Source organism: Centrocercus urophasianus, unplaced genomic scaffold (assembly GCF_019232065.1).
Source record: "Centrocercus urophasianus isolate 14NV4802_14NV808 unplaced genomic scaffold, USGS_Curo_1.0 seq_11, whole genome shotgun sequence".
Classification (NCBI taxonomy): Eukaryota; Metazoa; Chordata; class Aves; order Galliformes; family Phasianidae; genus Centrocercus; species Centrocercus urophasianus.
In genome coordinates this window covers 32,014,113-32,029,664 of record NW_024884253.1, presented here as the reverse complement: position 1 = coordinate 32,029,664, position 15,552 = coordinate 32,014,113, and the positions used below count along the sequence as shown (strand labels likewise).

General features: G+C 35.8%; 1 protein-coding gene across 2 annotated transcripts in view; it reads left to right on the top strand.

Moving 5' to 3' along the window:
* PREX2 (phosphatidylinositol-3,4,5-trisphosphate dependent Rac exchange factor 2) overlaps positions 1-15,552 on the top strand; it is a 167,027-nt gene that overhangs the window by 75,297 nt on the left and 76,178 nt on the right. For both annotated transcript variants that reach the window (XM_042808631.1, XM_042808632.1), the window contains exons 10-19: positions 374-518; positions 1,838-1,938; positions 6,520-6,623; positions 7,501-7,550; positions 8,171-8,246; positions 9,008-9,080; positions 10,139-10,281; positions 10,431-10,523; positions 11,713-11,861; positions 14,154-14,239. In XM_042808631.1, the coding sequence (XP_042664565.1) occupies positions 374-518; positions 1,838-1,938; positions 6,520-6,623; positions 7,501-7,550; positions 8,171-8,246; positions 9,008-9,080; positions 10,139-10,281; positions 10,431-10,523; positions 11,713-11,861; positions 14,154-14,239 (1,020 nt within the window). The remainder of the gene's footprint in view (positions 1-373; positions 519-1,837; positions 1,939-6,519; positions 6,624-7,500; positions 7,551-8,170; positions 8,247-9,007; positions 9,081-10,138; positions 10,282-10,430; positions 10,524-11,712; positions 11,862-14,153; positions 14,240-15,552) is intronic.

Here is a 15,552-nt window from a genome sequence, read left to right as displayed (position 1 = left end):
TGTATAAAAACTATTCTCGTAACAAGGTAGGAGTATGAACAAAGTTGTTTTTAAATCTCCCTTGTAAATGTTCATATACTGAAGTCTGTGAAAATTACAGGATTAGTATCACTGCAGTATCAATGGTATTGTTGGTAAAGGTGTTATGTTTGCAGTAACGATTAGACTTCACTGTAATTTGTAACTCTCATTTGATTATGCTTTATGAAGATTAGATGTTCATAAATAAGTCTTGATTCGGAGTAAAATAGTAAAAACCAATTCCTTTTGCTTGTTGAAATGTAAAATATTGATAGTGCTTCTCAATTTTGGATGAGGATTTTGAAATGTAATGGCAGTGTCATTTCATAAAATTTTATTGTAATTTTAACAGGTTTGAAATTGGGCATGGAACAAGACACTTGGGTGATGATCTCTGAGCAAGGAGAAAGACTGTACAAAATGATGTGCAAGCAAGGGAGTCTCATCAAAGACAGGAAGAGGAAATTAACCACGTTCCCCAAATGCTTTCTTGGAAGGTATTACATGCATTCAAGACCAGGAATTCTAACTCTCTGAAAACACATTTTAAATCTTCTTTGGGATTTCATGAAAACCACACATTGTCTGTTAGAACTATCCGTCTCAGAATTTAGTCAAAGTGCAAAATGGTCTGCCTGAAACTGGATGTGTAGCTTTTAAAGGATCAAGGCTGCAAAGGCTGAAACTATGAAAATGCATCCAATAAAATAATTTCTTTAGAGAAATAATTTTCTATGTGTTCAATGCATTTTTGTTTCTGTAATGCCTAATTTAGAGTGTCAAATTTGCTTTAACCCCCTAAAACAAACCTGTCTCTAAAACTGTTTCCCTTTTCCTCTTGCCTGAATGTCAGGTATGGAATTACTTAATGCAGCATACATACTTAAAAAATTTACCCCTATTGTGTGGAAGATCTTTAGAATGCCATGTTCTTTGTGCATGCAAGAGGAAGAGAAAGTAATAGGTACTGTAACGTTAGATGTTATGTATATTACCAAAAAAAACCCCACTTTTGGAGGCAGATTTTCTTTTGGAGGCTTATTTCATCTGACGATAAGACAGATGAGTATGGAAATGTTTTGATAAAAGTACAGTCAGTATTTTACACAATTGTGTGTTTTGGTGAAGATTCTTACCACCGTGTTCAAAAGAGGAAATGAAACAGGAGATTTTCATGTACTATCCAATATCTTGTAGCCAGTGAGAGTTGAAACCGGGATTAAGATTAATTATTAAGCTGTGACTGAATCATTTTCTCAGAGGGACTGTTGGAAGAAGGTGAAGAATACAGTCATCATATGGAATTTTGTAAAACACTTAAACCTTTAAATGAAAGGTGTTTTTTTGTGTCTTTGAAATGGACCCTTTTGAAGTATGCTGTTCTCTGGGTCACCAGTTAGAACCTATGAATATTGCACTGCCTTTCTATGCAATATTGTAACAGATGTACAAATATCTAATGTGCCATAAGATTGATATCTCTGGACTGCATCAGATCTTTAGTGACATAAACACAGTATTTCCTCATTGTGCACCACATACTTTATTTCTGTGCTCAGAATGTCTCAGAAATAACAGGCCTACTGTTCTATCATGCTGCCATACTTTTGGAATGATCTGCATATTATGTCTAAATAATAAAAAGCAGAAATTATTTTTTTTGAAGTTGAAGTAGCATTCTAATGGTTACTCAATTTAAGAAGCACTTACGAAGTTAATAAGGCATCTTTCTAGACTTGTAACTGAGAAGAAAATGTAGTAGATAAGGTGGCATGACATTTCAAGTTTGTTTTTTTTTTAATATGTTTTCCTTCAGTGAATTTGTGTCCTGGTTGTTAGAAATTGGAGAGATACACAGATCTGAAGAAGGTGTTCATCTTGGCCAAGCTTTATTAGAAAATGGCATTATCCACCATGGTAAATATAATTAGTTTGAACTTGCTTGTTTTCAAGGTACTTATTGTAATTAGAGTGGATTTAATTTTGTCTGACAAAAAAATGGTCATATGTTGAATCTTCATTATGTCTTTTTAGGGATCTATGAGGCCATTGCCCATACCTAAAAAATTTACTAGAGATCTGCTGATTTAATCAGATTTAGACCTGTGCAGTCACAGCATTGCAAACAGGACCTATAGAAACATTGCTGTTACGTTCTAAGCAAAAGTAATTCTTGGAATAAGACTGAAGTTGATTCTGCATTTATGGATTTAAACCTTTTATGTAGGTGAGGTGAGGCCTTTTAGGAACATATGTAGGACTAAGAGTTGTTAGGAAAGAGCAAAAACTCACAGCTGGCTGCTGGTAAATGTACCTTATCCTCTGTTGAGGATTACAAGTTTAATCACTAAATCTGGCCTAGAAACCAAAAGTTTTAACTTTTGAATTTTAAGGCCCTGTTCACTAGGTTGTAGATTCAATAAAATTCATATTTTTATATTGAAGTTTTCGGTCTACTAGTCAACTGTCTGTATTAAGTTCATTCTGGAGGGATGTATCACTGAAATGGTACCATTTTTGAGCTGATAAGGTTTGATTTCTTCACGGTAATTTCCATTGGTAACATTTTATCTATCGGACATTCTTGTCAGAGCTGGTCCTTGTCTCTGTTGCTTCTAGCAGGTATGATCCAGCAGGATCTTATAAACAAACTCAAGAAACTTCTGCTTTTGAAGGCATGTTTGGTTTACAGTAAGTTCAGTCACTTGAAAAAAAATAAAAAGCAGTTAGTGAAAGAGTTGTGAAGTTAGCTACTGTTCTAGCATGGTTTCGAGGCATAAATTTAGATGGAATTATTGATAGTTTTCATTGTAATGCTCGAATACTTTAGCCAGTAATGAATTTAATACTTTGCCACCATGTTTTCACATCCTCGGCTGTAAAGTGGGAGCAACAGAGTGCCACTTAGCTGTATGCATGTTAGACATACACAGAGTAGGAGGAAAAACACTGAAGTTATTCATCAGCAATGATGTAGTCTTAAATGCCTTAATGTCAGTCTATGTGATTTTCTTCCGTTGTCATTCAAGTGGCAGATGCTATTGTGTTTCCTACACATGCATGACTGTTTCCAACTGAATGGTTCTTTTGCCAGAGATTCTTCTCTTAGAATCATGGAATAGTTTGAGTTGGAAGGACAATTAAAATTCATCTAGTCTGACTCCCCTACAATGAACGGGGACACCTACAGCTAGATCAGGTTGCTCAGAGCTCTATTCAGCCTGACCTTGAATGTCACCAGAAATGGGGCATCCATCACCTCTCTGGGCAGCCTATTTCAGTTCCTCACCACATTTATTGTAAGACAAGTTTTTCCCTACATCTAATCTAAATTTCCCCTCTTTTAGTTTGGAACCTTTTCCCCATGTCTGATCACAACAGACTCTGCTAAAGAGTCTATTCCTTTCTTTCTTACAGCTCTCCTTTAGATACTGATACTTGATCTTCTAATTTATATCCCAGATACACTGATGGACTTTCTCAGTACAGATTTAAATGAATATTGTGTAATTTCGTACGATAAATGGGTAATTATATTAGACTACTGAAATCTGAGCCAGACATGTTACTTTGAATAGTTGATCCAGCTGTGGTTCAGTGAAAATAGAACTCTTAAAATAAAGTTGAATGAACCATCTGTTTTCACAGAGGGAGCAAGGCAGAAAGTTTGGCTGTTATTCACATTGTGAATGTTGTAGGGGGCTTTGTTAGACCTAACATATTCTAGCACATGGCTCATTCCAGCTGTGCCAGACCCGTGTTGTGATGGGCATTGTTTTGCTTCCTTGTCTGTGAACTCTTAGAAGCTAAGCTTTTTTTCCTTGTTTTCTTTTTCCAGTTTTGCAAAAGATAAAATCTGTTTATTCATTGTCATAGTGAGATATTTTGTCCAGTCACTTAGTACTGATGAATAGAGGTGGAATCTTCCTCTCAAGACAATAAGGGATTGGTATACTGATCTGAGTCAAAATTACCCAGGGAGAAAAGTAAAAATAACATGTTCATGATGTGTGCCATATAAAAATCTGTCCCAAAAGAGAGTATGGGTATAGGGTTGGTAGTGAAATACAAAACAACTTGGCGTTCCTTATTTTAGTGGTAAGGAAGCAGTTTATCATCTTTAAGCATTTGAAACTATGCTCTTGCAAATGTACACCTGAAACTGGTAGATATCAGTGGTTGATACATCTATTCTTCCACTTGAGTACAACAAACCAAATGACATCTATATAATAGAAAAAAAGAATAAAAAAAAAAAAAACCCACCTTAGAATGAATAGCAATTCAGAGCTTCACTCACAGTGTTTCCTGGATATATTTAGTATTTTGCACAATATATTTGACTTGGAAACACCTTTGTCTGGTTTCCTTGCCTTCTGGAGTTCAGGAAGTGGCAACTTTGTGGGCCTACTACCATAGTTTTTGGTGTGCTTTGTGTTAGTAGGGGCTGTGAAGACAAAACAGCATTCTTCAGAGCAAGGAGACTTCTCTGTTCATGAGCAAGCAAGAATGGAAAGGTGTTTTGCAGGCATTTTTTTTTCCCTCTGTGGTACGATCCTGGTGGTGGTGTTTTCTACCTCCTGTAGTTTCCAATTTTAAAAAACTCCTAATGTGTGTTGATCTACTGGAATATGTATTTTCTGCAAGGGTAGGACATTAGTTTTTAAAATATATCTATTCCTCCTTGAAATGATCGTACTACAGTAAAATTCATTTAAACATTTGTGCCAGGCACTACATGTGTGAACTTTGTGTCTGATGTACTTTGAATTTATGGTATGTAAAAGAGGGTTTATTTTGGATAATCACCTCAGCACAAACCATCAGTTCAAGACAATTGGGATAATGTCTTGGGCTTTACTATCTGTAGATATATCAAATGCAGATAGAGAAGTTATTTTTCTTTGCATATGACACTGGTGAAACCACTGTATACATCATGTCCAAATTCTGTATCCACAAATCAGAGGATGTGTGGAGATACCAAGGAGCTTGAAGACTGTGAAAATGTTTTGACAAAACATATGAAGTTGTGAGGTTTTGTTCTCAAAATTTTGTGAAACTCTGTTGAATGGAAATCTACCTGATAAGGTCCTTCTTTATGGATCTTTGGCAAAATGTCTGCTTTATATTTACTTCCACAGTGTAAGGAAGGGATGCCATTTAGAGGGATCTCAACAGACTTGAAAGGTGGGCCTGATGAGGTTCAACACAGCAAAGTGCGAGGTTTTGCACTTGGGCCAGAGGAATCCCAGGTGTCCATACAGACTGGGAGACACAGTCCTTGAGAGCAGCCCTGCAGAGAAGCACCTGGGGGTCCTGATGGATGGAAAGCTTAACATGAGCCAGCAGTGTGCTCCTGCAGCTTGGAAAGCACTGAGCTCCATCAGGAGAGGGCCAGCAGGGACAGGGAGGTGATTGTCCCCCTCTACTCTACTCTTGTGAAGCCCTGTCTGGAATAATGTGTCCAGGTTTGGAGCCCCCAGTACAAGAAAAACAGAGAGCTGTTGGAGAGGGTCCAGAGGAGAGCAACAAAGATGATCAAAGGGCTGGAGCACCTCCTCTATGTAGGCAGTCTGAGGGAGCTGGGCTTGTTCAGTCTAGAGAAAAGAAGGCTGTGGGGTGACCTCATTGCAGCCTTTAAGTACCTAAAGGGAGCCTACAAACAGGAGGGGAATCAACTCTTTGAAAGGGTAGATAACAGCAGGACAAGGGGAAATGGTTTTAAGTTGAGGGAGGGGAGATTTAGGTTGGATGTCAGAGGGAAGTTCTTCACAGAGAGAGTGGTGAGGTGCTGGAACAGGCTGCCCAGAAAGGCTGTAGATGCCCTGTCCCTGGAGGTGTTCAAGGATGGGTTGGATGGGGCTCTGGGCAGCCTGGTCTAGTACTAAATGGGGAGGCTAGTGGCCCTGCATGTGGCAGGGGGGCTGGAGCTTCATGATCCTTGAGGTCCCTTTCAACCCAGGCTGTTCAAGAGCCTTGTAAGAATTGCGGGTCTCTTGCACCAAGAACTTCAGCTGGCTCTCTACAGTGGAAGACGTGCCCTCTACCCTCCCCCGTGCAGGACTGATCAGGTATCTGGAGGATTCTTTATTGACTCATCTGAGGTTGGTTTCAGCAAGAATTAGAGTAGAGTACTGTGGAAAAATAGATTGATAATTGGAAAAGAAGCTTTCTTCTTGGCTATTTGATTGATAAGCTTTGCAAAAGTGCTGACGACTATAACACATGCAAGTGCCTGGTTTTCTAGACTGTTCCCAGTCTGTTTGTTTATCTTATTCTGTTACTTAAAATTCATTAGTTTCCTATGGACTACCTGAATGTTTTGAAAAATATCACCACTGACATAGAGCAACTTGTGGCAGATGATTTACTCATTTCCCTTTGTCAGAAATCTATTTTGTAATGAACTGTTATTAGAATCATTGACTTTGTCCTTCCTTACTCTCCTGTAGGAAGAATAAGCTGACAATGTACTTTTTTTTTTTTTTAATTTAGTTACTGATAAGCACCAGTTCAAACCTGAACACATGCTGTACAGATTCCGATACGATGACGGAACATACTACCCCAGGAGTGAGATGCAGGAAGTGATTTCTAAGGTAAAAAGTGAAGCAATTGCTATTATAAAGAAAAATGCATTCAAAATGGAGATTCTACTTGAGAAATGAAATAAATATTATGCAAGAATATACAGCATCCCCTCACACTTGCCTGTTTCTGTATTCATGTGAATTGGATTTTGTTTTCCATTTCTGCTTTTTTTCATTATAGCTTTACTGCTGGTATTTGTTAATGCAAAGTGTATCTAGGGTAATATTCAATACTGAGCTACCAGACACAACAGTGTGGGATGAAATCTACTTCAGAACAATTTTTTTATAATCATATTTTATAATCTACTAAGGATTACTTATGTGATTTTTTTTTTCCAGTGCTATTTTTTGGTGGTAGTATTTTAGTTCCTCCAAATGTTTTATTTGTTTATTTATTTATTTATTTAAGTTGAGAGCATTTCACATATCCGAGATGATTCATTTTTTTTTAAGTTTCCTAGTTAATTTGTGATTTCAATATAAAAAAAAATATGTGTGTATATATATATATGTATATTTAACTTTGCTTTGTGTGTAGAAGAATGAACATTGATAGGAGAAACCTTAGTACACAGAAAAATTGCTTTGTAATTCAGATTTTGTGTATTTTTTTCCAAATACTATGCCTGAAAAAAACGTTAATGCTACCTTAAAGATAATCCTCTTTTGCATGTATGTCAGTGAAGCTTGGTTTGAAATGTTTTATTTCTCATCATTTAATCACCAATATTGTTGTCTGGAATTTTTAACTTTTGGTACAAATAGGCATCTGAATAGTTTTGTTGTGTTAGCTACATGAAGTGCATTGGAACTTTTTATGTCCATTCCCCTTATGCTCTGTGGGATGTGAATGCATATCTAACCTCATCTTTCTTTTTAATAGGGTGTACGACTGTACTGTCGTCTTCACAGTCTCTTTACCCCAGTAATTAGGTGAGTCCAATTGCAAAATCCTTAGAGACGTATTCAAAAGAAGCATGTATATTCTGAAGATGAAAATTTCGTGTTTGAACATAGGAAACCTAACCCATACCTTAAGATTGCTCTTTTGTGAGAAGTAAAAAAGATGGAAGAACTATGAAGACAAAAAAGTGTAACTGCATAAAATGACTACAAACAAAGTTCAGGATGACTTTTTTTTCCCTCCAGGTTTTAAGCGCTTTGTAGGTCCTAATGTATATGCTTAGGTGCTTACTGTATTGATTAATATAGTCTCTTCTTTACTAACTCTCCGTTACTTCATTTGTAGAGTCCCAGCTATAACAAGGCACCTGTCTTTGCACTTCAGTGATGTAATTGGCAATGATATGTATAAGATATGTTCAGGTTCCTTCTTGCTGTCTGTACTGAAAGGTTTGACTTGCTTTACTTCAGAGGCAACTTTAGAAGCTTTATTTCTGAATTATTACAAAATGCTCAGTTCATGATTGTATTACCTTATATAGAAAAAATAAGGGTTGTTTTTTTGTTGTTTGCGTTTTTTTGTTTATCTTTAATTTTAGACTTTTGATGTTTTGGTTGATGTGTATATTTATTTATTTTATTTTGGACAGGGATAAAGATTATCATCTGCGAACCTACAAATCTGTTGTCATGGCTAACAAACTCATAGACTGGTTGATTGCACAGGCGAGTTTGTACCTTTGGATTTATGTACTTGTCTAAAAATTGTATTTCATTTCTGATTTGAAAGGTTGTGATGGAATAAGTGAAATAACATGCAAATACTGTGAGGGTTATTAGAACAATGTATGTTTAAGTGTAATCCTCTTAAACTAGCAAAGTAACAGAAATCAGCTGCCGGAAGCTATCCTATTAATTCCTTTTGTACTTATCATCCTTATTTGCAATTGAACTTTAATGAGACTTAGCTTTGTGATTCAGCATGTAACCTTATTTGAGGCTTAAAATGAAATGGATAGGCTATGGAAACTACCTACTTACTAACTAGACTAACTACTTACTAACTAGAGGGATGAAAGTGAGCATCAATTTGCTGTCATGATTCCATTTTATCTTATGCAAACCAGGAACAGGATAACCTGTTCACTCAGTCAACATGTACCAGCTTCATAAATAGAAGTTAAAAATGTCAATATTTTCGGATTTCATTATGCCAATTTTAATTGAGAATGCGCTCTAATTAAAATATTTTCATTTTAACTATATATATATATAATATATATATATTATAGTATATTATAGTATAATATATAGTATAATATTGATGTTATATAATATTTCATATGCTCACTGTTAAAAATCCAAAGGTGATGATGGTAAATGTAATCTACGACTATTGCTGGTGCTGTGAGATTATGCCATTGCAAATAGAAAGCATTTTGCTGATATTTTAAAGTATGTAAAAAATACATCTTATGGTTTAACAGGGAGATTGCCGGACCAGGGAAGAAGCTATGATCTTTGGTGTAGCTCTTTGTGATAATGGTTTTATGCACCATGGTAAGTAAATGCATTCTGTACAAGCTATGTTTTTTCTAATGCTGTCCACATAGTAGAAGGGAAATGTTGGGGCTCTTAAATATTTAAACAAGGAATTGCAAGATGGTTCATTATACCACTGTTATAATCTTAAAGAAGGAAAAACAAGCCATTTTATACTCTAAAAATTATTTTCGGTCAAAGTGCATACTGAGGGTTTCTTTGAAAGAATATTCTTAAGCAAGTAATACATGTTTACTCAGATGAGATTGAAGATGCTAATGGAGGTAATTTGTAGGAACAAAAGGAAGCATTTTTGGAGGAATGATATTGAGTGCAGGATCATGACTTCAAAAAGTGTGAAATGACAGCTGTAGAAAGAGGACTGTAGGGATAAAAAAAGAAAAAAGAAAATGCTAATGATAGCAGAGAACAAAGAAGAGTGTGCCAAAAATGAAGTGAACAAGGTTGCATTTAATAGCATCAGAGGGAAAACTTAAGTAAAACAATTGAAGCAATGGGTCATTTACTGAAATAAAATGAAGAAAAAATGATTTTCTCATCAGCTGGTTTAGATAAGGATGGAAGATTAATGTCCTTTCGGACACTGTTCATTCTTTTGCCCCTTAGTCTTTGAATATGCAGACTGTATCTGTCCACTGTTCCAGTTGCTTCCATAGCCCCAGCAAACCCATTTGTAATACTGAACCTGGCATACTTCACCATTTGGAGAGTGCCAGGTCTTGGCTGTGAACATTTCCAGTGGCTGTCCAGCAGAACTTTTGAAAACTGTATATTTAAATCTGTTTTAAGAAGAAATCTTGTGCTTTGTATTTTCAATAAAACCTTTTCAAGCTAATGTTTATTCCTAAGCTTGGTGAAATCAAATTCTGTAGCTGAAAAGGATTTTAGTGTTACCTATATACAATGGATCTGGAAAAAAACTTGTTTTTTTTTTTGTTTTAGATTAAAAATTAAGATATCACTAGATTCACGCACAAGATAATCAGCTAGTGCTTAACCTTTGTATTGATGTTCAGTAATACAAGTACTCATGTCTGTGTTTCTGTTTCTTACAGTGTTAGAGAAAAGTGAATTTAAAGATGAGCCACTGCTGTTCCGTTTTTATGCAGATGAAGAAATGGAAGGGTCAAATATGAAACACAGACTGATGAAACATGATTTGAAAGTAGTGGAAAATGTTATAGCTAAGTCAGTGTTGGTGAGTTAAACCAAATGATTATATGCTTGGATGAGAACAAAAAATTGGTTGTACTGACAATAAATTAGCACTGTGTGTTCATTTATCAGTTGAGCTATACTTTCCTAAAGGACTTTCTGAATAATATTTTGAACAATTCTATTTTTCAGATTAAATCTAATGAAGGCACCTATGGTTTTGGTTTAGAAGATAAAAATAAGGTGCCAATTATTAAGGTGGTGGAGAAAGCATCGAATGCTGAGGTATTAAATATTATAAACTAACTTCCCTGTTTTATTCTAGTTAAGAAAATGTGTATAAGATGATAATATCAGAAGGTTCTGAGAAATCTGTGGTTATCAATCTTTGTTTAGTTTGAAACAAAATAGAACTGTGAGCATTACCAACACTTGTTTTCTACATAGGAAATTTGTGATACAAAATTTTTTTTAATACAAAAATAATAAATTTATTTTTATGCTTATTAAAATATTCCAGTTATGACATTGCTCATGAGTGGAGTAAGCATCTTTCAATAGCATATTAAATGAACATAGAAAAGTATACTAGCCTGTAGATTGTATTTGATGTATTTCATAACAAAGGATATATTAAGCAAAATCTAGAATTTAGAAATCTGAATGAATAAATTGCAGCCTTTCAATCTGTTAGTATTGCTTTAGTTGCTCTTGGAGTAATTTGATATTATCTGGTGAACAACATGGGAGTCTTATGTACAGATATACAGACCAATACTTCAATGGGAAGAAACATTTAGACCTGGATTTCAAGCCCTTCTACATCTCATTGTGCGACTCAAGTTTTAATAAAAATAGATGTAGTAGATCACTAATATAATATAACCATAGAGATATGTCCAGGGCTATGTTTCTCTTTTTTTCCCTCTGTTAGCTTTGTGTGTTTCCTTGTGGCCTTTTACAGCAGTCAGGTGCTGGCATCATCTAAGGCTTCGTGTGTGCCTTAAGCAACTCTGTGTATCCCTACCATGCTGGCTGGGAATGGTTTCTTTCCTTGTAGGCCATAATTTAAAGCTTGTACATAAATTTGTTACTCAAAGGTATGGCCATAGAAGTTTTAAGGATACATTTTGTTTTGAATTTTAGTATATGTATCTTTACAAAGAATCTTTTAATTCCTTTCTAATTCCTGTTTTGTTAATTTTCCAACATTAACTAATATGGTAATGCTTTCATAGCATCTTGGATGAAACTAGGGCTTGTATTTAGATCTCTTCATAGGTCTCTGTAACCAGTTCCAGAACACTTTTGGTGTCTTTTGATGTCTTGTGTACTTATTGAGGGGGCATAAATAATTTTCTTTAAATGTGTGGTCATTATTCGTATTGGCATTGCATGTATTGGCAAGCATTAAGAAAGTACAGTGTTGTTGGTTATAAAAGCAAAATGTATACACGACCGTTATGTTTTCTAGATGGCAGGCTTGGAAGTTGGGAAAAAAATCTTTGCCATTAATGGTGACCTGGTTTTTCTGCGACCCTTCAGTGAAGTGGATTGCTTCCTGAAAATGTGTTTAAACAGCAGAAAGCCCCTGCGGGTTCTTGTGAGCACTAAACCACGGGAGTAAGTTGTCATTCCTTTGGGGAAATTTTTAGAAATTGTAAATGAAGCAAATTTTCAAAGTCAAGTGGAACTTCAAAAAGCACCACTCTAAAGTTATTAGTAGTCTTCATAAAGCCAAGCAATTTGATCTGCTTTGACTTTGTTTTATTGTATTTGTCATCAGCAAAGAAAAGATGAATGAGCTTAGGTCATCAGGTCTGGCACTCTACGTGTATGCAGAAACCACAAGTGTATAAAGAAATACTGGAATACATGGGCAGTTTCAATCTCCTATCTCTTACTATATTTATTAAACAAGTTCCTCTGTGTGACGATTAGTTCCTAGTTTACCAGAAGCTGGACTTTGTGATCTGATGGGCCTCTTTGGTATGTGTGCTGGATGTGTAAGCAACCCTGCAAGTAAACAAATTCCAGTCTTTCTGCAACAGATGAGGTTTTATACAAAGTTTTGAACCCTCCTACCTGAGTGGAATTTGTTACGTAGAAGAAATTCTAAGTGAGGCCTAATGCCTGGGTTCATTTGGTATGTAAACAAGTGTAGATCTGTTAGTAAGGTTAATGTAGTTGTTAATGGTTTCTACATAATAGTGAAATAGGAGGGTAAGAAACAGCAGCTGGAGGAAGTTCTCATCAGGTTTTGCAGAGTAAGTAGGAAGTCATGCTCTATTGTCAGAAAACATGTAGAGAGCCTTGGAAATAGCTCCATTTGAGCAGCAGAATGGAGATGTTTCTTCTGTTAATAAGGAAGATGTCTTGAGAAGTACAGTGGTGACCATAATGGGAAAGAGCAAAGAAATAAGAGTGGCATGAAGTCAATAACCTGGACTGATAATAAGAAAACAACAGCAATCAAGCAGCAAAAACAACAAAAGCACTGGAGATGAACGTTCTGTAGCAAACATAAAAAGCTTGTATTAGCGTTTCTTTAATGCTGATCTTGGATCAGTTTCTCACACAGTGAAAATGTGAGTGAATTTCAGGGCTGACAGAGATGATCTTGTGAATGAGGAGTTCGAGTGAGTTTAAGAATTTATTTCCTTTACTGTCTGCATTTGTCAGAGGCTGCTTCTATCACAACTGTGTTGGCAGGAGAGACGATTCTCTCACAAATTCTTAGCTAAAACCTCCAATGACGTTCTTTCTTAGTTTATTCATTAACAAGTTCACAAGGTATATTTTTGTACAAATATTTTGTACAAATTTATGTGCTCCAATGGGATTTGGATCTCATGTCTGCTTGTAATTGGCTCAAAATGCTAAATGTTGTATTTACCAGAAAAAAACAAAAACAAAAACCACACACACGCAAAAAAAAACAACCTGGAAAGCACAAGATATAATGCAACGATATTATTCAAATATATCTGAATGTCAGAATTCTTATAGTTCAAATGCATTTTGCATTCACTTATCAGTTTTCTTTTGCACTGGCAAATGGAGTCCAGGGCAAAGACCTGTTAAATATTAACAGAGCTGGCTCTGGAAGTAAAGACTGTAGAGTTAGATCAGTGCAGTGTTATGTGTGACCTAACGAGCTCGGATAAGGGCTAATGCAGCTGTGTTGCTTTTTCTGGAATCTGAGCTAATACCACATTAGCTTATTTTGGGTGAACTCAGGGTTTCATTTTAAGGATTAGATATGAATTCTGATTCTCAGAACAGTGTTTTGTCGGTGATGATTCTAAGGATTTTTTTTATTACTTTTGCGCATAGACTAAGCAGGAGTGTAACGCAACATGTGTACACATTACATGAACAGCAGCAGGCAACTCATTTCAAAAAACTCAGCACTTTACCTAGTTGCTCAGAAAGGCTCTGGAAAATATTATTTTTAACAATAAAAGTTAACAAATTCTAACGCAAACACAGTCTCCACAGCCCTCTGCAGCTCATCTGATGAGACCTGCTGTGATCTGAGGTCCCCAGGCTCTGTGCTGCAAGCTGATAGACTGCCTGCATTCCCAGGGCTTGCTGTTGTATGACAACATACTCAAATCGCGGTCCTTTGAGAGGAATTTTAGATCTGCAGGCTGCTTTGGTCTTAATTGGCATACTGAAATTTTGTGTGAAATAATATTGCCTTCCTCTGGTTGATATCAGTATCTCTTAATTCTGATGCTAGTGGTGCATATGATCAAGAAAATGAATGGCGGTGAATCCGAAACTGTGAATTGACTAAAAGCATGGATTTTACACCCTGTGTAAAAAAATGTCCTACTTACTGCTGTCTACTTTTATGTTAACAAAACGCTATCTTTTGCTGTATTCATATTGGATTTTTGCATGTATCAGGACAGTGAAGATTCCTGACTCTGCAGATGGACTTGGGTTCCAAATCCGAGGCTTTGGCCCTTCAGTTGTCCATGCTGTTGGGAGAGGTAAGTTATAAGAGCTGTCAATGCATGAAGTAATTATACATTTTCCATGTAACTGTCTTGGCTGAGATGAATCAAAATAAGATCCACTGAGTAATTAAGGTGAGGTATAGTAAGGCTATGATTTTCTTACAGATTGAGGAATAGCTGACAAATCCAAAAGCTCATTATCCTGTGAATGGAAGTTGGGAACTGTTTCCTGAAAGTTCCTTTGTTATGTGACCATGTGGTTCCCCAATGTTCTGTAAACATTTTACAGAAAATCCACTTTTTATAAATCTTTTCAATAGTGCTAGTTAAAATACTGCTTTTTCTATTTTGTGATGTGATGGTCAAATGCTTGCCGGCCCTAACTTGATAAATTTTGGATTGATGCCTTGTTAATAAAAGAAGGAAGGCATTTTTGTTGTTGTTGAATGCTGTTACTGGTAAAGCCATCTACCTCTGTATTTTCAGCTATTGAGGGGCAGTTATGTCTTTTCACCTCCTCCTACCTTTGTAATTGACGAATTTAAAATGAATTGATCTGCCAAGCAGATTTGAACAGAGCTCTATGATGACTTTTTTTTTTTTTTTCTTAAGCTGTGGTGCCAGAAATTAGATTTTTGAGAGAAAGTAATAAACTGCATACTATTAAGCTGATGTGGTAATTATTTCTGCACCTGGTTCTCAATTCAGCTGCCTATCCTTATTCGTTAAGCACATACATTATTCCAATTAGCCTCAGTGGTACCTTAATCTTGCTTGTGTGGTTTGTTAACCTGAAAGGCTTCGAGCATATGTTTAAATACTTTGCTGAATTGGAATCGTAGGTTTTTGTTGTTGTTGTTTTCTGCTTTGAAGAAAAAAATTTCTGCTTTTTGAGAGATGTTTAATAATTTATTTAAATCCAGACTTTTATAGATTACATTAGCTAGTAATAATATTATTTCCAAAGACTTTAATTGATATTAGATTTAAAATGCAACTGTTGTCTATTCCCGTGGTTTTTATTTTTCTAAACAGTACCAAGACCTAAAAATAATAGAAATATATATATGTATTGTTTCTATTATTTTGTGTCAGATATACTAAACTGACAAGTTGTGACGTAGTTTTGTACTTGTCAGCCCTGCAAATTCAGTTCAGCCTTTTATAACAGTTGGCTTCTTCACTTCGATGTTTCATTCTCTAGCCAATAGGTTTTGACTTTACTTGCACTTTTCTAGCAATAGCCAGAGAAACGTAAGGAACTGAATGGGTAGGTGGTCGTAATCCAGCAGGCTTTCAGGACTAGGTTTGAGTCATACTGAAAAGACCTGGAGACACCCGCTTTT